Genomic DNA, 21,930 nt, shown 5'->3' on the forward strand with positions numbered 1-21,930 from the left:
GCGGGTTATATGGCGGAGTCATCGGAAGTTAGCTCCGGAAGAAGAAGCACGGAAGGTAGCTCCGGAACTGAGGTGATGCAGTAAGAAATAATGGGTAAAGAGCAAGATAGACGTCAACTTTTGTTTCAGCAAGGAAACTCCGAACGTAAGTGAATAAAGGGGCGCGTTAGCTTCGTGCTCCGAGAACGTTCCCTATTTCAGGGGATCACTTCACACTTCCAAAGTGACTTCCGGTGCACGTACCCGGGTGCGCCCTGCGCACCGCTGCTTCGGAGCCGGAGAACGATGGGGAAGAACGGGGGCCAATTCCGGACGCATGTTCTGGTGTACTGACTTTCGAAATGGCGCAAGCGTTGCAACACGTTGCAACCGCCCATGCCCTTTGTGTATCCGGAATCATCGGACATCGGCGGTAAATCGTGATACGATTACAGAGGACTGCAATGGTCTACTGCTGTGTTTACTTAAAAGCAGACGACAGAAGAAAGCTCGATAGGCGGAGCGCGCTCAGCGGCTCTGGCGCCCGGCTTCCGGATAGCCTCACAAACACCATTAAGTAGAGACACCAAGGGTACGTTCCACTGAGAACCCGGGAAATGGCGCTCGGGAGCCTGCCTATAACCCGCCCAAGGTGTTCCATTGCCAAGACTCGCGTCTCAACCCTGACGAGCGGATCTGTTCAAGGAGACTACAGTTGCTGTGTATGTTTAGGTCGAAGAAGGCCACAAAAACTGGAGAGTATCCATCTACGCAGCATCTAATGTGCAGTATCCACTTGAGGTCTTTAGTACGACTGGTGATCGAGGGCCACCAATTTTAATAAGCAAATGCACGGCAATCGCTTTACAAGGCACAAGGGTGAACGCCAGGAACGGCGCGAGGCACGCAGCTTTATGCTTAGAACTAAAACCATTAGCAACACTACTGAAAACTTTATACACGGATGTCAGGTGCTATTCGGTCATTTTATATGTGCTCAGCGCTCACCAGCTCTAGCTTTCCCTTGCAAATACTCTCCAGAGGCGTGTCATTGCTCACAGAAAACTCTACCATCGTTCTCAAGTAACGCGCCTATCACGATCAGCACACGCCAGCGGCATGGCCGAGCGGGTTAAGGCCTCCCGGAAACGCTGACAGCGCCGTCTCACGTTCAAGCCCACCCTGTCTTCCGTGCGTCTGTGTCTGACGTTTCCAGCATAGCAAGATACCGTCAAACGCGGCTACCCTTCATAGAAAATCAAGAAGCGCGTCGTTGTGCGTTTTAGAGTAAATCTGTCTTCGCTTCACGAAGGTGATTTTCTCCGTTGGGAAGAAAGCCGGTAAAGCTACTTCTCCTTTTACCTTGCGCGTCGTGATGCTCTGATGCTCTCAAACTTCAGCCTTCGCTCTACTCCCGGTTGGCTACAACAAAAATAAAACGGCCCTTTTCTTTCCTCCCCTTGGGATTACCAACGACATACCGGGAGCGGGTAAAAGGTAAAAGCGTCTGCTCGTTGGAAGTAACCTAGGTCGTACTGAAGGTTGGGAGAGGTGGTGGGTTCGAATCCTACCACCGGCTGTGCTGTCTGAGGTTCTCTCTAGGTTTTCCGGAAGACATTCCAGGCGAATGTCGGCACAGTTCTCCTTGAAGTCGACGCAGGCCGTATACTAAAGTCCCACTCATTCCTGCTCTCCTCTCTCCATCTGTCCACGTCAGTACGCTGCTCATCAGCCACAGTTGCTTCGCGGTGCTAACATTCAATAAGTAAAAGAATAAAAAGAGAAATATCCTTACAAGTATATCCGAAAAACATATCGCGCGTCCTCAATTTGTCGTCGTAAACGTACTACTAAGGCTCTCGCTTTCTCCGATGTTCCATATGTGCTCACATTAAAAAGAAAGAAGACTTTATAAAGTACAGAGTCGTCTTTTTTAACGTCCATTTTACATACTTCATGCTCACGTTCGGGCCTTCATTTCGCGGTGATAGCGGATCCTACTGTTGTCTCTAATCCGTATCGACACAGTAGCAACTGAGGTCAATAAAACGTGGACGGTCGATCAGATTACATAAGGACTTACAGAGGCACGTGCACTTACTTATTTATATTAAAGAATGGCAGCCGACGAAAGGCCACTGTTATCCCACTGGCGGGCCTTTCCCATCAAGTACGATTCCTTAATGGAAACGCGGTAGTGCTAGGCATTTACTTAATCAGTAAAGCAAGGAAGGACAGATAGCTGATGCAAGCACGCTCCGGTGACGACTACTTGAACATGACAGCTTACAGCTTAATGTCGTCTTCGGTCTAATAGGTTGTGACACAAGCCCGTTCTGCCACGAGCGCGGTCTGCTGGCGAACATAGATCATATGCTTAGGTAATTTTCGTAGAGAATTGGTAAGGTCAACGTGAGGGTATCGCACTTGTCGGAATCACTGGCAGTATGTGTGATTCAGAATCTGACCTGTTGATTGGGAGCGGCAAGTACGGTATTTCGAAGGTCACGTTAAAATTACAAAACTTGACAACTGAGCTCTCACCTTAGTCTTCATCCTCAGTCCTTGGGAGAACGCGACCTAAATTATGAGAGCTCTGCGCTCTCTTGTCAACTTTTTGCAATCGTTCGGTCAGCTTCATACCTGTTATAGGAAAATTTATGAACACTGCAAAACGTCAATTGGACATGGTTGATATGTTGTAGTGTTTACATCTTCCCACTACAGCACTGGAGACGCTGTTTTCTTCTTTCTTTCTGCACATCATATTATCAATATTATCATCTTATTAGATACTATACTAGATCCTATATTAGATCCTATACTTGTCATGCGAGACCCTATAGCAATGAGGTAGCGTTCGTCACTGTAGTCGAGGGTTTCCCCACATCAGCATTCTCAACTGGTTACTGTTGACAGCTTACAGGACGGCTCGTAGCAATAAGAAGGATGCAGAGACGTTTTGGTCATCCCATGGAGATCTGCATATGCAGAATGCGTCCCACCGTGCGGTATACATGATTTGGTCGCGAAGGACAGAAGCAATATGCATAGAAATAAATCGATTTATTTCCTGCACGGTGGTGGTCGCGTCTCTCTGCGGGGTTCGAATAGCGAATACTATATATGGCATTTGATAGAATCTACCACCACTGGAACGTCGTTGAAGACGTTAGCGTCTTTGTGTTTGTGCGCTTGACTCAGCTCTAAGTCTACCAGCGGCATGGCTGAGCGGATTAAGGCGTCCCGCTGGTCGGCGGTAGCCAAGGTCGTCCTGAAGACTGGGGTGGGTTCGAATTCCACCACGAGGTTTTCTCCAGGTTTTCCGAAGACTTTCCTGACGAATGACGGCACAGTTCTCCCTGAAGTCGGCCCAGGATGCATGCTAACCCCCTCTGTCCCCCACTCCTTCCTGCTGTCCTCTCTCCATCTGTCCACACCTGTACGCCGCTCATAGCCACACCACAAGTGCTTCGCGGCGCTAACGCGGGATAAAAAAAGCTTTAAGTGTTGGCAGTCGCTTGGTATTGAGTCACTTGCGGTTTGGGGCTGTCTGTACCGGTGATGCAGAGAATGGTCATGTGACCACTGAGGTAACGTCGTGTACGGTCAGAAGCTCGGACCTGAGTCTCCTTCATTTTGAATTGCAGTGCGTTACTGTTTTCCGGAGGTTTGGATCTAACCGAACGCGAAGAACAGTTTCGCGCTCGTCACATTCAATTACAGACCGGAGAGGGGCATAATACTGCCTCGTTGCACCGTAACAACCACCTCGTTGTTCGCCTTTTGATTCCGAGATCGCGGGTTCGAACCCGGCCGAGTACGCCAGCAACTTGGTGGCAGGGTACAAGTTGCTTAGACACGCCGACTTCCGCGAGGGACGTTAAATACGGCGTGCCGTGTGATGAGCTTTCATCGCACGTTAAAGAACCCTCAGGTGGGCAAAAGCAATCCACAGACCGACCGCTGTGGCGCCGCTCATGATCTCAGTTGTCTCGTGACGTAAACACCCAATTATTAAATATATATATATATATATATATATATATATATATATGTTTACAAATCAAGCGTGCCACAATCCCAGCTGTGGACGGCCGTTTCGAGCTAGTTGGCTCTCATCGGCACAGCGCAGGGATGTGACACGCTCTTGGGTCGGCACAAACACTGTGTCTCTGCAAGACATCAATGTTGCAGGGTGTTAGCAACACCTCTGGCGGCCGCAGTGCAAAGCCAGTAAGTACAGATACAAATATAAAAATTTTTATTTGCTCATTTTTATTCGCTCATTTTTATATTTGTATCTGTACTTACTGGCTTTGCACTGCGGCCGCCAGAGGTGTTGCTAACACCCTGCAACATTGATGTCTTGCAGAGACACAGTGTTTGTGCCGACCCAAGAGCGTGTCACATCCCTGCGCTGTGCCGATGAGAGCCAACTAGCTCGAAACGGCCGTCCACAGCTGGGATTGTGGCACGCTTGATTTGTAAACATATGCCTCACGTGCAGCCATGGAGCATTCGCTCATTTTTATATTTGTATATATATATATATATATATATATATATATATATATATATATATTATATATATATTATATATATATTATATATATATATTATATATATATTATATATATATATATATATATATATATATATATATATTACTGCCTTGTTGCTTTGCCTGCATGCAGTAAGCCACTGCAGTGAAAGCACGCTTCACAGGAGAACGCTTTGTCTCTATCAGGATAATGCTTCAGGTTTTCCTGGCGCATAAGCAACGAAGGCCATAATGCGCAGGATAATGCATCAGGCATGAACAAATTAGCCTGTACTGGTGCTACGTTTATGGCTGTGATCTCTTCAAGCAACTACTTCTGTCAAATATGCACGTAAATATGCGCATGAAGCATGCGCACTGAAACACTCAGAGCTGGAGGTGGTGAGGGGGGTGAGAGGAGCTGGGCTTAGGAAGGCATCACTCTGCAGCTGACAAGTTAGGCAATAACGCGAGACCCAGTACATTTCTCATCCGTCGCGAGAATGGGGTTGATGGCGAGGTGGGGTTGATTTTCGTCTTCTCGTAATGTCAAAACTACGCAGCTACAATAGAGCCATGTCACAGAATCATGTTTTCGAATCACTGTTCTCGAATATGTTGCGCTTAGTGCAAAACATCCACGCTTCAAAGTGCGCGTTTCCACAGAGCACGCATTGTCTTTGAACGACTGAATAAACCTAAGGTAAAATAATAACGAATTTCAGATGTATTATTGCTATGTTAAGGGGAATGGGAAGCACGCTGAACGCAATAATAATGAGGGCTATTCTCGGCTCACCGCTCGGCAGAAACTATGCTGCTTTCGACGAGGAGAATATGGTACGTTATCGCTCCATCGATTATAATGAGAAAGCAATAGAAACGGACCATCCGCTTTTGGGTGTGCGCTCCGGTGAAGCACTGTCGCTGAGATATATGCGTACCACCATTATATAGCTGGAACATTAAAGAACAGTTACGAAGCAAGAAAGCCATGCAAGCGCACTTAAGCGAGAGAACGATGTTTCGGTACAAGAGCGCGTCGTGTCCACCTCTTGCCGCAAGCTTACCGAGTGTGTAGCTTCTGTAACATTGATATTTTGATTGTGTATTGATCTCTACTCTGACGTAGCTTTCATTCTGCGTTTAAGTTGATGCTACTACCAGAGATCGATGTTCCCTCCTGTTTAACATGGCCTGCTCCGTTCAGATCGCTGCAATGAGATAAGGGAGTTTTTGGAGAAGATAGAAATTGCACGATAACGTTTCCGAACACATGATAAGCCAATCGCCTGATTCCTTTGGAGTGAATGACATCACATTGCTGATATCTGATAGGCAGACAGCGATACGGAGTCGGTGAATCAGATATCACCAATGTGATGCCATCCACTCCAAAGGAATCAGGCGATAGGCCTATCATGTTTTCGGAAACGTTATCGTGCAACTTTTATGTTCTCCAAAAACTCCCTTATCTCATCGCAGCGATCTGCACAGAGCAGGCCATGTTAAACAGGAGGGAACATCGATCTGTGGTAGTAGCATCAACATAAACATCGACCTTCGCAGGGTGAAGCCTACGTCAGAGTAGAGATCTATACATAGACAATCAAAGTGTTACCATGTTGAACTGTGCGTGGCTATAATAACATTATAAACTCATAATGTGAAAAGAATTTAATTAAAGCCAAAACTTCGTCTCAAACTAAAAGGAAACGACAACATGCGTATGATCCTCAGGGTGCAGAAGATTGTTGAATAAAATACTGCATGTACATTTCGTTGTATCATATCTGAAATGTTGCTTGTTATCTTCCTTATCTAAAACGTCAAATTGACCGCGTTATAACGGAACGTTTCGCACGACAAAAGATCGTGATTTCAAAGTGCGTGCCAAATGAAACCGAGACATTCACGAAGTGTCACGAACTATAAACTTTGTCATAAGAATGGTGCGTGCGAAGTATTTGTTAAAGTAACTTAATTGTTTTGGGGTGCAGGCGTTCCCAGTTGAACTCATCTTTGTTTGTAAACTATTGCTTTGCTCCAGTTGGGCAAAACTAAAATTTCGGACCGGAAATTCGAAGTCCCGGCATGCGTAGCGCTACCTCTGAATTTGAAAGTCACCCATTCTACGAAAACGATACGACAAAGGAAGTTATCAAATCCAAGCTTAGCAATGTGATGTCATTCGCTCCAAAGAACAAGGGTGATTGGCTTATCACGTTTTTAGAAATGATATGGCCCTATCATCGCGAATGTTATATACGACAATTCTTTGGAAACGGTTTTCCTGATCTGTGCGCCGAGGCCTTGCGCATGCTAAAAGTGTTGCAGAGCGCACATCAGCACACAGATGCTAGTCGTCGTATTTCAAGGACACGGGATTCGGGAAACAAAATAAACCGGCATCGTAAGAAACAGCAACTACAACAGATAAATGATGTCTGTGGTGTTTCACCGCTGAAGAGCAGTGCCCGATCCCATTACATTAGACGAGACATATGAAGATATGAGGATGAGGTGAAACGAGAGTTTGTCATTCGCGGAACAGTTTAGTTGTCTTCTGTTGGCTGTGCTACACTGAACAAGGAGAGATAGAAATTAAAAAGAAGAAAACGTGATAGACTAACACTGATAGCAATAGCAATAATATATTTTAAAAAATTGCGCTCAAGGAAGTTCGGGAAAGGCTCCCGTGGACGATGAGAAGAACGGCCTCGTCCCCATGCCCGTACGATGTAAACTAGGGAGTCAGAAGGAAACCACAGGCGCTTCCCGACTCCGACTATATACAGGGTGTTTCACCTAAAATGATACAAAAATTCTAACTGGCGACGTACTCGCATTTTATTACTACTCTGATACTCGCCGATTGTGCAACTTTCGGCAATTACCTTCTGGGAACTTTTGCCGCCATTTAGGAAGGCTTTGGACAATTTTTAATTGAGGGAATTTATTTTTTCAATTGAACTTTGAAAATTGCCAACCGAACCTGACCTCTTTTTTTTTACAGAAATATGAAGTCCTCCACGGATAACCAGAGACCCAACAAAAACTATGCACAGTATTCCAAGAAAAACAGTTTAAAAAAATTTGTAAAAATTCCGCTTTAGCCCCGCCTGCTTGATTGTCGCAAAGAAGAGCGCACGGAAGGTGCGGGGAGAGGAGGAAGTGTTCCCGCCTCTTGTTTTACCTTTCTTTCCCCCGCTTTGACCTTGATGTTGGTGACAATCGTCTTATCACAAAGAAAACAAAACAACCGTCTTGTCACAAAGAAGGCAAAACAAATGAAGGCGGGGACACTTCCTCCTCTAGGCGCACATTTCGCGCACGATTCTTTGCGAAAATCAAGGAGGCGGGGCTAAAGCGGAATTTCTACTAATTTTTTTCGACTATTTCTGTTGCGATACTGTGCATAGCTTTTGTTGGGTCTGCAGTTATCCGTGGACGACTTCATATTTCTGCAAAAAATAAAGTTAGGTTCGCTTAGCAATTTTCAAAGTTCAATTGAAAAAAAAATCCCGCAATTAAAAATTCTCCAAAGTCTTCCCCAATGGTGGCAAAAGTTTCCAGAACGTAATTGCTGAAAGTCCCACAATCCTCCGACGACTACGTCGCCAGTTAGCATTTTTTATCACTTTAGATGAAACACCCTGTATATCACGACCAGCCAATCAGAATGCATCGGGTTCTGTGGTTGTGGTTCTGCTAAACCAGGCAATGTGGTTCTGCTAAGACTTGTTTCCTGTCGTTACGATGGAAAAAGCTGAATAGTAAAACGAAAAGGAAACGTAGTTATGCTCGCCATTATCTAATATCTACAACTCTATATATACTGCCAGATGTGCACCCTAGTGGCACATTATGGCACTACCAATTGTGGAAACACAATGTTGTCGTTACTTTCAGTGCACCATCCACACGTATCGTTGCTGCCACGTGGTGGTTCTTCACTCTCATCATGATCTCTTCGTACACGGCAAACCTCGCCGCATTCCTCACTGCCCAGCGAATGACTTCTCCCATCGAAAATGCAAAGGACCTGGCTGAACAGTCACAGATCGACTACGGTTGTCTGCATTCGGGATCCACGAATGACTTTTTCCAGGTCAGGTTTGAATTATTTACCGTGTCCATCAGGAAAAGAGCACAGTACAAATACAAGACATGGTTAGAAAGAAACTAATCGGATATTCGGGAAAGAAGGACACCACTACCACCCCTTTTTTTTTCTTTATTACATCATCATCAGCAAGGACGCCCTGCCATTAGTAAATATTGAATGAATACTGATGTGAATTTCCCCCATTTGAATATGAAGGTGATATCCTATATAAAGTATTGGACGTACGGGTCAGAAGAAAAGAAAAAATGCTGGGTATACCAGAAAGACGAAAGAGAGTTGACGAAACTCGACGACGATAGAGAAAGACGGAAGGGTTGTGAAATAGTGTCGAAATATGCGAGGCCTTGTCTTCGAAGCGAATCAGATGGAAGTGCGCGCTCATGAATTCTCAGTATTATGATCGCTGCAACTTTTAGTTCTCCCATATGACGCACGAGTGCACCACACAAATATGCATTGTTACTGCACTGTCTCTTTCGCAGAATGTATTAATTAAATTGGAAGTGGCAAAAACACAAGGTAGTAATTAGGAACGGCAGCTGTCAACGCGAACCTTCCCTCGAATATTTAAGACACTGCGCATTTTGGTTCCATTATTAGTGCTACGAATGTTGTGATCCCACCAGACAGGTCCTGGGAATTTGCTACCTACTTCGTTTTATTGCTAAATCATGTCCAGGTGCCAGGTGTCAGATCGTTGAGTCGCATAGAGCTAATACGTCACTTTCTGGGTTTTGTGCCATCTACGACAGTGGTTACATGCACCGACAGGCCGTTAACCCGTTCGCAGCCTTCCTATAGTCTGAGCGTTTACAGAGATCGGTGACAGTTTTAATGTTAACCCCTAACGAACCTCATTTGAGTGTGGACAAGTTTCTTCTGCATGCAAGACACGTATATTCATAACTGTTGCAGTCTTCCGACAACCCGCTCATCAAGCGCATGTGGGCAGTAATGGAAGCTAATCAACCGAGCGTGTTCGCCGAAACCAATGAAAAGGGCATTGAACGTGTGCTGCGAGGCGGCTACGCTTACATCATGGAGTCCACGACTATCGAATATCTCGTGGCGAGAAACTGCCTTCTCATGCAAATTGGAGGACAGCTCGACTCCAAAGGATATGGCATTGCAACTCCACCAGGTAAGTAGCATGTGGGCTATTTGACGAATCCTGAAGAATGGCAACCTCTCTCTTTGCCCTGCTAACCTTTCCTTTGCTTTTTGTGATAAACATACCCCCCCCCCCCCCCCCCCTGAAGACACTGTGAACTCTGAATGAGTGTTTAAACTTGTCAGAAAGCAAGTTACTTTCCGTTTCTTACTATTCACTTCTACTTTACTTCTACCACGGCCCCTGAATACTCTTTCTCGTCAGGGAACTCCGGCGAAAAATTCGCCAAGGCCGCCCCGACGACGCGTGGCGGTGCAGCGGTCGTACTTACAGGGACTTACGCACAAGGAGGAGGCATCCCATCCGAAAAGCTGTGCTGCACGTAAAACGATCTATCAAACACACTACGCAGTACACCAAGCTGCGCTTCAGATGAGATTTTGGTTTCTTGCACGGCAACAACATCAAACTGATGGCGCAAATGCAACTCAAAACAGTATGGCATTTCTCTCGCCGAGAAAGACCTCGAACGTTGATAGTGGCGACTTAAGTTCCATCCATCACTGCACGCGGGAGTTGTTACCCCGACCCCGGCCATAGGTCTGGGATGAGGATGACATGCCGTCCTTGCTCGAGGACGCCCTGCACAAGGAGCTCTTCTTCTTAGCCGTTGAACGTGACCTGCTACGCGCCTTTTCGTTCCGTTCCTTGCGCTTCCTGGGGACACGGTGGACGTCACCTCCAATGAGTGGAGAATTGACGACGTCCTTTGCACATGAAGGCTTCACTGCAGAGTGTTGCTCACTCTTCCTAATAAACCAGCAGCGTCACCTGGGCGCAGTGCTCTGTTTCCATCGAGCCGGCGGTGTTGCCCATGGTATCGGCAGGAGACATGGGGCGCAGCAGTCTGTAGAGCTGGAAGGTCAGTCGGAGCTGCAGCTGACTATGCCAGCCACATGTGTTTCACACAGCCTTCTTACTGCAGACTTGCAGGACTTCTTTAGAACGTTTACTTTATTAAATGTGGTGGTCAACCTCACTGTAGTATTTATTCTGTCGGGTTGTAGAAACTCTGCGTTCCTTACACGATTGCCTGTTCCTTGCACGGAATGTTCTTGCTTCTAATTTAGTGATACCTCAAACAAAACTCCGTGTGCATTTCTGTGACTTGCAGAAACGCCGTACCAATCTGTGTTAGACAATACGAACTCTGCATCGTATGTGTTCCCTTCACTGCCGCCTGTTTCGCTTGTGGGGCTGTCACGTGGCACCCCTCTGCGTGAGGCACATCCGTATCCATGCAGGCTTCTATTAGCGAAAGATAGAAAACAAGCAATTGCGATCAAACTATATCTGGTACATTGCACGCAGTACTTGACTTTCCGGCGTACCATCCGCCTGTAGCGGTATTTTGGTCACGTTTGAGCCTAACAGAATTCCTCTCCCGCGATTGTTTCCCGACTTTCCAAATCGCGCGTACACAAACTGTCCAGTCCCTGACGATCATGTTGAATTCAAGGACCAGAGGTAATGTCACTACAATAGCAATGCTGCGCAGACAAGTACGGAAACTCACAAGAAATCAACCGAAGAAAAGGGCTCACGCTCTCCAACAAGAACAACCAGTTTGGATGCTACCGCAACCGTATATATGTTCACACATAAATTCCTGGAAACAACAAGAAATCTGAAACGGATGCCTCCGTGTTCAAAACCATGTTAGCACACCTTCAGGACAACATTACGTCAAGCACAGCGATGTACACAGATGGTTCCAGCACACAAGACCACAAGACAGACCTGCAAGAAATTTCATCACTGAATCCATGCAGCAGAAGTGGTACAGGCTCTCACATGGCAAAAGCCGGGCACACGGCGAAAGCCGATTCAAAGTTTAACTCAGGAAGAAAAAAAAAAACAAAAAATTCCTACTCTACTCACTCTAAAAGGTCAAAATTCCAAAAACCTCAAAAACTAGAGAAAAAAAAATACTCTACAAGATTATCTAAGGCTATCTATTAAGGCTACAGATTATCTCTCCTTCATCTATCCCGATTTGACAGCCACCACCTCAAGAACCCCGGAGAGCCCGCTGGAAACGGCCATCCGTAGAATACGCCTAGGTCAGCTTCTTCATGGACAACACTCTACAGAATGAATCTCACAGGGACAGCTCTATGCACACTCTTAAAAATGAACTTCACCGCATAGCACGCTCCTAGCCAACCATCATCTCGAATGATATCGTTATCTGCCCTGGGGGCTTAATCACTTCCATCGTTCGCGAGCCAACGAGGGGCGGAGCTCTCGTTAACACGAACACGTGACACGTGACGCGCTTTTTTCGTTAACAGGACAAAGGCGTAATCTCTTGCTCGCGTAACGGCCGACGGTGTCGTCTGCCTAACGAATGGGTTCACGTGCTCACAGGCTTCATCGCCTACATGGCTCATGATCTAACGAGGCGCGAAGCACTCGGGAGCTCGAGCACGTGGTGTATGACGCGCTCTTTTCGTTAAAGTGACAGGGGCGTAATCTCTCGGCCCAGTTACGATCAAATTAGATCGTTTGCCTAACGAGTGGGTAGACCCACTCGTTAGAATGTGAAACATCTTCATTTGGAGATTCGCAGAAGCGGAATTTCTGCAGAAACGAACATGTATTGCTCCACGACCGTGTACAAAATGACATGCTCCCCCTTTCATCGTATTTACTACCAGTGGTAACATCAGGGCTGTGAGATATTCTCGAGAAGATGCAGATGAAGACGAGAAAGAAGACGAAGAAGTGACAACGACAAGCCATAGACAAACCATAGACAAACCATGCGAGCTATCCAAACAAAATTAAACAACCTCATTGGTCGACAAGATTGCAGCCTCGTTGGCAGCTGTAGTTCGTTCAGGGCGGTGACATCACAACACGTAACGGCTCGTTACGAGCACGATAGCCTCAACGAAGAAGCTAAACAAGGAGCAGAGATTGTGCCACAGCAGGGCGTCGATAAGTTTCTTTGTTTCGTTATTCGCAACGACACGCTGACGTTGAAGCTGCCCAAGAAAGATGGCGGAGTGATTCTTCGCTTGGGCGATCACACAAGCAGCTAACTGTGCCCCGTGGACGTGATGGCGTCAGGATGCCTTTCAACTGGACGAGACAGATTCTGTAAAGTTCTTCCGTCTGCCAAGAAACGCTCTCCGAGCCGTTTGTGAGGACTTGTGACCGTGTACTTCACTCCGTCTTGATAGTTCTTTTCGCTTTCGGGTGTTGTGATGAACAACAAAGGCGAAATGTATGCTTATAGTAGTGTTCGAATTGTTCTTTTTAATAGTACATTGCGGACATAGTGTTGATGTAGCAATGAAAGGAAGAGCAAATGATCCTGTGGATTTTCTGAGGTCGATTGTCTTGAATAGTTTCATAACATTCTCTTGCTTCGCGCTGCTAACATGGAATTGAAACAGTTCACTGACGCTCTGTTCAAGCTCACTAGAAAACTGTTACACTGCGAATTTATTTTATTTTAGGCGTCAGGACGCCTTTCAACTGGAGCAGATAGATTTTGTAAAGTTGTTCCGTCCTTGAAGAAATGCTGTTCGCACTGTTTATGAAGCCTGACTGTAGGGCTGCGCGTTGTACTTCCATGCTTGAAGAAAAAGTTACATAAAGTTAATGAAATAAGTGTACACGTTGAGGACAACGGGCAGCCTCCTCCTCTTTCTTCTTTTTATACTTCTGATACCACTACGTCTTTCCTTTCTGGTCTCGGACTCCCACGTGAACTAGAACTCAGCACACACTAGTTCTCGTATCATACTTAAGACCATTCTCACCCGACACCATCGTCAGGGTAGGAAAATGATTTACAATTTTTTGCGTATAGCTCGACGATTATCCTTACAGTGACGTACATTTTTGTTAATTATTTCGACTAGCGAGCCATATATTGAGACGGGAAGAAAAATAAGATCACGAACGAGCCTGGGAACGAACATTGGAATGAGCATGTATGAGAGCACGAGAATGCGAGCTATCGGAACAAATGAAACAGTCCTATTGGTCAGAGAAGATGCAGCCTCGCTGCCAGCCTGCTCTTCGCTCAGGGCGGTGACATCACAACACGTGAGCGGTCGCAACGTGCAAAATAACCACAAAGAAGAAGCCTCACGAGGAGCACAGATGGTGACCACACAAAGCGTCGATAAAGTTGCTCGTTTCGTTAGCCTGAACGATTCGTTCAGCTGTCTCGTGCCGTTAACTTGAACGTGTGAAACGATTAAGCCCCCTGATTTGTTAAAAACGGGAGGCCTTTTTTGTGACAATTATGAGCATAAGTGTCACAAAAAAGGCGTACGACTCCCGTTTTCAACAAATACGGGCAGATAACGATATCATTCGAGATGATGAGATGAGATGATGAGATTCGAGATGATGCTAGGAGCGTGCTATGCCGTGAAGTTCATTTTTAAGAGTGCAAGACTTCGGAAAACATATTTCACATACGTTATCCAAGAAGAGATACTTTGAAGATGACATAATCATGCAGTGTCTCACAGAGAACGATTCCCGACCTTCCAGCTTCTTCAGACAGTGTTCGGTTATTGGCTCTGTCCGCAGCAACAACCAAAAGTAACGAAAGCCCTCTGATGTTCCTTGAAAGATAGAGGGATCGCCAAACGCTATTACACTGTACTCCGATATATGAACCGTGATGGCATTACAGATATAAAAATAAGACTGCGAAAACAAGCGAACTGTGACGCTCATGTCAGAGTGCCACACGTTCAGTAACCTCGTCGCAGCAACGCAGAAGCTGCCGCCCAGAAGCGATACCACCAGATGCCATCCACATATTAGGAAAAGCAGAAGAAGAAGAGCCAGAGGCACGAACTCTCTAGGACTATTCCTCTCCGCGTGTGAATTATTGAGACGGCGAGAGCATCTCATCCTTTTGTCTGCTAAGCGGACGGAATACGAAAGACGGGGTACTTTTCTCCCACGAAATTTATCATTCTGACTTTTAAGTATATATTGAAGCTTCATAATCTGCGTGTTTAGCTTTTAGAAACCCACTAGCCTTTGATGTGGACTGTGCCGGCAGCGACCAAATATTGAGTTGACATGCTCAGTCGACTCATCTCTTCATAAAGATACCATAGGATTACTGGTGACGAACACTCTCCGCTTTCACTCTATTCCCTTTAGTTTAATATGATTTTTTGAAGGTACCAAGCCGATGTGCCGACACCTTACGAAGGCTGCCAGAATGAAAGAAAGCGCGCATCGAGTGTAGCTCTTTCCAGTAAGCCCTACGTGCATCCCGTCACGGAATATCCCAATGACATTAGTACCCGTAGAAGACCGAGAGCAACGGTAAATCAGAGTGGGAATCGAAAGAGCAAGTGGAGAGAAAAGTCAAAGCAAGAAGAACTGCACTGTGGGAGAGGGCACTGGATGTGCTTGGTGTTGCGGAAGGGGGCCATGCCACCGGACCAGACCACGTGACCTCGTATGTCACTCTTCTCGTTAGAACTCATTCTGCATTCAAAATGGAGGTCATAAAGATAAAACCGTTTCTCATCATAAACTAAGAAAAGATGACATGTCAGTCCTAACGTTGCAACACATTCTGTATTCATAAGGAAGTCATAAAGATAAACCAGTTTCCAGCGACAGTTAAGGAAATCTGATACGCCGCGAAATGCGCAGCCAAATGTCATGTAACCTAAGTTTAATTATGTAAATTTTTTATGTAAATTTGCCCAGTAAAGGTCACTTTTTTACCACACCAACATGAAGAGCGTGCTGAATTTACTCACATTCATGATGCATTTTCACACATTCATGAATTCTAACAACAACAACAACAAAAAGAAAACTACGCCACATAGAATCATTGTGGCGTAGTCTTTTTTTTTATATATTCAGCTACACGTTTATTGGGACACCCTGTATACACCCTGTATAGAACACTGTGTTCTCGTTAGGGGAGTTAGAGGCACTTGAACTTTTATACTGATTTCTTTTATGTTTCGTTGCGAACCGGCTACCGGTATTTTTTTTCCGGCTGTGCTCCGGTTCGCGTTAACCGTGTCATGAAAATTTCGGTTCGGGTTCGATTCCGGCGAAAAATAACGGTTGGAGTACGGTTTTCGGTTCGGTTCGGTTCGGTTCGGTTTGACACCCTGATTCGGCAACGAAGCTCTTGGTGACACCAAACATGTAAGGTCCTTGCTTGTTGCCTTATGGTACCTTTAAAGGGACTTTCGCATCTGGAGACCCATCTATGAAACCGATGCCACTGTGTTCGGCATCGGCCAACACTCTTCCTGACTAATTTTTTTCAACCCAAAAGTACCGTAGATATTAACCAAACTAATTTTAAAGATCAGCGCTGCCTCCACGGCTGCGGCAGCTCCAGCGGCGTGATGTCACTTCGTAAGCGAAGGAGTGAGAGGGCGGCGCGCAGAGGAGGAAAGGCGCCGTCCAGACGCCCCGTAACTCTATGAGACGCACGCACGGCCGCGGCATTCCTTTCCTCAAAGGCGTGCCATCATTGGCCGGTTACAGAATGACGTCTTCTCGTTTTTCCAGAGAGGGATTCCGGCATACCCTCAATATCCGTCGCCTGCTCTTGTCACGCATTCCGTCGAATAACAGTGAAACTACACCAGTATTTAGCGTGGGATTTTCGATACTCTGGTCCGCGAGGAATTAAGTGACACTGTAGCTTCTAAATCGACTGGACGGACGCGACCGTCCCTGTAACATCCGGGTACATGACGCGCGGGGAGTCAGAATGACTGTGCTTCATTAGGAAATACTAGTTACCGCTCGTCCATTCACTGAGCAACATAATTAAAGTGGTAAAACAGTAAAAAAAAGCAGTGAAACATTTTTTATCGGGGACAAAGAAAAATAAAATGTCATCTTAACACTAAACAGCCTACACCCGAATAGCTCCTAGTTTTGTGGGCATCCTCAGTAAACACACGCACACTACGGTCACGTGCTTTGTGCTAAGAAACGCACCTAGCCTGGGGCTTGAGGATTGGATGGGGCTGGGAAAGGCCAAAATCGTTTCCCCAAACTGCTTTCCCTGTCTGTTACCAACGTTGTTGTCACTCTGCCCTCCTTGTTTCGACAGATGCAAGACGTGGAACGCCGAGGGCTGAAGCATATTTTATTTCGTGCTTCTTTGCGGCAATCACAAAAGGGGGTTACACAAAACGAAGAACTGCACTGCAAAAAATACGAGCATGTAATTCTGCGGAGGATGAGGACCTTTGCAGGGGAAGGCAGAGCAAACACCCATCATCTCGCGGGAAGAAGGAGAGCTTCAATCGCAGCCAAGCTCTCAAAGACGCTGCTATTGAACTCTGTTCTTTATATTAGCCACAACGAGAAAGTTTGCATGTACCGCAAGCTCTTTCTGTTGGGCTTCACTGTAATTGCAACGCCGGCTGTTTCTCTTTTTTTTCTTTTTCTTCTCTTTCTTTCTTCCTTTCCTTTTTTTCTTCTGCATTTTGTCGCAGGCGCATTCAGTTGCCACCCGATCCTCTTTGAGCACGGGCTTGGGTATAATGGGTCATGTCGCAACCATTAACGCCAACTTTATTTATTGTTAATGTTGATTATTAGTTCTTAATTTTTTTTTTGAACACGAGAACGCTCTTTGCCTCACGAAATACCTTTCCCTGACAGGGTTTGGCGCTATTTTTCATTTAAGGAAGAAACCCGTCTTCCACATTGCAATGTCTGCTCAGTGAGTTGTGACTGGGAGTGCGAAAAGGCGGGTCCAAGGGGCGAAAACGGGTGTGTTTTGTTTTGTTCTGTTCCTACTTGTTTGTGAGCCGGTCGTTGATTTCGCCCCTCAGAGTACCGCAGTTCCTGTGTTTGTGTGTTATGTGTCAATAGTTCAATACTGGTCAGCCAGCTCCCGTGAAATGGCTGATGGAACGTGGACTTCGTTTCAGATGCCAGAATTCGAGACATCCTCTCGGCTGCCATCGTGGAATTTCACGAGGGCGATTTCTTGCTGCGGTTGAAAGACAAGTGGTGGAAGACCAACAATCCGCCAGACCCGGCGTTCGCCGACAAGTGCCACCTCTTCTCTAACCAGTCTAGGTCCTCTGTCAAGAGCGAGCTGACGTTAGCCTCCGTAGGGGGCGTGTTTGTCGTTCTGGGCGCAGGGTGTTTCGCAGGGATTATTCTGGGCATCGGAGAGTTCGTATGGGAGCTTCAGAAAACTCCTTACGGGGAACGAGTGAGTACGAAGTAGCACAAATAACAATTTGAAAATAACGCTCTAAAATTATATCACATGGCCTCATACAAGACTTTACTCGTTTTAATTATTCCAGGAGTCAATCCCGACCGAAATGTTTCACGCCCTCAAGTTAGCTGTGACCTGCCGAGGGAAGAAGTTCAGCCCAACATCCCTCTCGACGGAGGTGTCTTTGGGAGAAGATTTCACACGGCGGTCTTCGCCTTTCTCCACTCCGTACTCTACAGCATACTCAACGCCGCACTCAAGGAGAAGCTGAGACGTCGTCGTAGGGCCGACGGTTTGTCTCAAATAAGCCAGCAAAGGGTCAGATGACACACAGATGCCCTGTACGGAAGGTCACCTCCCATGCAATGCAGCAAGTAAATGCCGACTGATCCAACGCACCTCCAGGCATAGATTTGCGTGAAATTCAATCCACGATAGTGGACACAATTGTGAAAACCATGTTAATCACAGAGTTTGTAAGTCTTTACACGGTGGCGGAACTTATGTACTGGTTGGTGAGACGATAGGATGACACTGATAAATGGAGACACGTATAAGACGCACATGTCCTCAAAGACAGATAGGTGCAGTGTCTCAATCATATAAAGGTGTAGGGTGCATACATCTCTATGACAGTGAAGCTCCAGGACCTTATCACACAATAGCGACAGCGCCGATTCTGGGAACAAAAATTTAATCTCGCTCTTCTTCCCTTCCCTACCCGGAAGGGATTCGTCGAAATTGACGTCTCAACACAGCGAAGGACTCCACTGGAGGATTCGGAAGTTGTCAGGGTGACTTCTTTGCAAAACATCGCAACAACCACAATCCATTTCCATGCTTGTCGATAAGTATAAATTTCTCTTGGCTCTGACTGCGTTAGAAGTCACTCTCTTTCTCGGTGCACCCGCGCTTTAGTACTAAACTCATTCTCTAGACCTCACAGACACGCGATGGCAATGAAATGAGGTGTTCGCCGCTGGAATAAAGTAACTTTAGACAGTATGTAGTTTCGGCATCCTTTACAAATCTGTGACCAACTGTTGCTATGGCCTCTGTTTATTTAAGTCTGTAGTCCTCGTCTTTTTAATCTTACCCTGGTCATACTTCATAGGATCATTTCGACAGTGTGATTGTTGAGTTTCTTCCTGAATTCTTAACGGAAATCATATATACGGATACTACATAATCCTTATAATACACGAAGGGGGAAGAAAAAAGCGAGCGACTGGCATAATACGCGCCGTAATGAGGAGACGATTGGCACAACACGCACGGCACCTTTACGGTATTGCTAGACTGCAGCTTTGAGTTTCATTTCATCCTCTCTATGGAACGAGTTCGTGTTATCCCAAAACGCAGCAGCTGCGTCGCGTTAGTTTATATAAGGACGCGCAAGACAAGCCCCGTCTACGTTATAGAGATGACAGCTTGTACAGAATTGCATCTCTCTCGTATAATAGTCAGTTTTAGTGTAACGTACGCTATCGTCTTTCGGCACGTGAGGGATAGCGTTGGTGGTTCTGCGCACGCGCAAGACACAAGCAGAGCTTTGCGCACTTCGCACAACCACCACCACGCTATGCCTGACGTACGCAAAGGCGTCAGCGTACGTTATACTAAAAATCGCTAATAGCACTGCGGGAGTGTCAGAAACCTAAGCGGCTGAAATTGGCAGTAAAAGCTCAAAATGCGGGGCTGGTTGTAAATACGAGATTATGAGAGACACATATAGCGATGTATCATATGAACGCTTCGAACGACGTATGCGTCGTGCTGAGTCAACATTGGCCATAATTGAGCATAGCGTACGACTTGGTCGAACAAATTGTAAACTAATCAATATGTGGCATTCTAGGCGGTGCAAAAAAGTTTCCACATCTGCAGTAAAATGGTGGAGAATTGGTTTTCTTTCATCGCGTCTTTATAAACCGACACTACCCCCCCCCCCCCCCCCCCCCTGCTTACTCGAGACTCGTTATTCAGCTTCTGGTGCAGATTCCGTAAGTATTTCTCGACTAAGAAGCATGCTGCTGAATGTATCCATGCCTAAGCAATATGACATCAAGCGGAATTCGATTTGCTGACTGTTCATTTTGCGAGGTTCTTCGAAAGCGTGCGCTAATATTTGAGATGTCGGCGCTTATTTGGAGCGCTTCGGAGGATTGCACATTTTCTGTGTGCACTGGGGAGGTGATTAAATGCTGTGCTTCTCACCAACTGTGCTGTTATCAGTGCATATCTCACTACATAGTCAATAGGAGGTCCGAGATGTATCGTGGACACTGCATTTACATGCGAGTGATACATAGAATAAACTATTTTGGTTTCACTCGATGTGTTTTTCTTTGCACGGCCCACCTTTACCAACCAACAACCACAACCACCTACCTTCACAACCAACCGACGCTATTGAATAGCTTTCTGTTTGGTAAACATCCTTGACACATTGGCCAAGAGCCGGCTAGTGAGTGGTGGCTCATTTGCATACGCTCACTAATTAAATACAAACTCGAGCTTTTAATTTTGCTTCGGACGCTTACAGCGCCCCTGTTGTACGATCAGAACCTTCACGCCGCAAACGTGGGTTCTGTTTACTGACTCCCGATCTGCCATCCAAACACTAGACTCAAACAATAAAACGGCCAATGACGCCATGCGAAGGAAAATTACCAAGACTTACGGTAAACTCAGACGAGGCGGACATCAGGTATCCATCCAGTAGATCGCCATCCACTGCAAGATCTCTGGAAACGAGAAGGCGGACGAGGCTGCAAAAGAAGACCACTCCCTGACATGCAGAGGAAACATATCATTGACCAAAGACGACATCAAAAGGGCAACAAAGCGAACGGCAGATATGGAGTAGAGTAGAAGTAGCTGCGTTTTGGAGCTTGGTGACGCCCGAGTTTGGGGTCTGCTGCTCCATTTCTTTTAGTTGAGGAGTATGTTCCTCTTCTTCGCTTGTATGTCGGCTGGGGGGAGGGGGTTAGCTGGATTAGGTAGCTTGTTGATTATTACATTTATAGATCGCAGGATGATCGTCCTCGCACTTTGGATCTATCTGCTGATTGTCAACATGCGCAGTTTCTTCTTCAGTGGACCTGTCCTAATATTTCTGCACGATTTGCGTTTCTTTGAGGAAGTCACACAGCACACTGAGTGCAATTTTTCGGTCTGAGCTTGTATTCCAATTGCCCATTATCTTGGCAAAGGTGAGAGGCGTGTGACTAAGCTTTCTTAGTTCCTTGTGTAATTGTTCACGTTCTTTGGAGAACTTCTTGCACTGAGTGATGACATGGTGGGTGGTATCGGGAAGCATACACGTTGAGCAGTCAGGAGAGTCTGCGTTGCCCTGCTTGAAGAGGACTGAGTTGGTTGGCAGGACTCCGAGACGTATGCGGTGAATCAATGTGGTGTATTCCCGTTTTATGTTGAAAGGTATGGAATACTTGAGCTCTGGATCAATGTGTTTGATGTAATTTTCTGATCGCAGTGTATTCAGCCAGAGTTTCTTCGCGTATACTTTAGTTTTGCTGTTGAGCAAGTTTACTGCATCTCCTTTAGTGTACGGGATAGGTGATCGTTTCTGATGAGACAGGGCCTCTTTTGCCAACTTGTCAGCTAGTTCATTTCCGTCGATACCACAGTGAGCTGGTACCCATTGTAGTTCGACATGGTGTCCTCTTTCGATTACATCTGAGTGATCAGTGTGAATCTTGTAGTGGAGCAAATTTGTCATGTCCGGTAGACATAGTCCCTGTCCCATAGTCCCTGAGCAGCTTTGCAGTCACTACAAATAATCCAGGAGCCGATTTCGCATGTCTTGATATAGGTGAGAGCTTTCAATATTCCATGCAGTTCTGCTGCTGTGGATGATGTCGTATGTGACA

General features: G+C 46.1%; 1 protein-coding gene across 1 annotated transcript in view; it reads left to right on the forward strand.

Moving 5' to 3' along the window:
- The window catches only part of LOC135401123 (glutamate receptor ionotropic, kainate 2-like), a 96,013-nt gene extending 75,680 nt beyond the window's left edge, over positions 1-20,333 (forward strand). Inside the window, exons 12-15 of the mRNA XM_064633320.1 lie at positions 8,435-8,633; positions 9,567-9,792; positions 17,739-18,028; positions 18,126-20,333. Coding sequence (XP_064489390.1) covers positions 8,435-8,633; positions 9,567-9,792; positions 17,739-18,028; positions 18,126-18,308 — 898 coding nt within the window. The 3' untranslated portion in view covers positions 18,309-20,333. The remainder of the gene's footprint in view (positions 1-8,434; positions 8,634-9,566; positions 9,793-17,738; positions 18,029-18,125) is intronic.
- The last annotated feature ends 1,597 nt before the right edge of the window (positions 20,334-21,930 follow it).

The sequence above is a fragment of the Ornithodoros turicata genome, chromosome 7, assembly GCF_037126465.1.
Source record: "Ornithodoros turicata isolate Travis chromosome 7, ASM3712646v1, whole genome shotgun sequence".
In the NCBI taxonomy this organism is placed as follows: Eukaryota; Metazoa; Arthropoda; class Arachnida; order Ixodida; family Argasidae; genus Ornithodoros; species Ornithodoros turicata.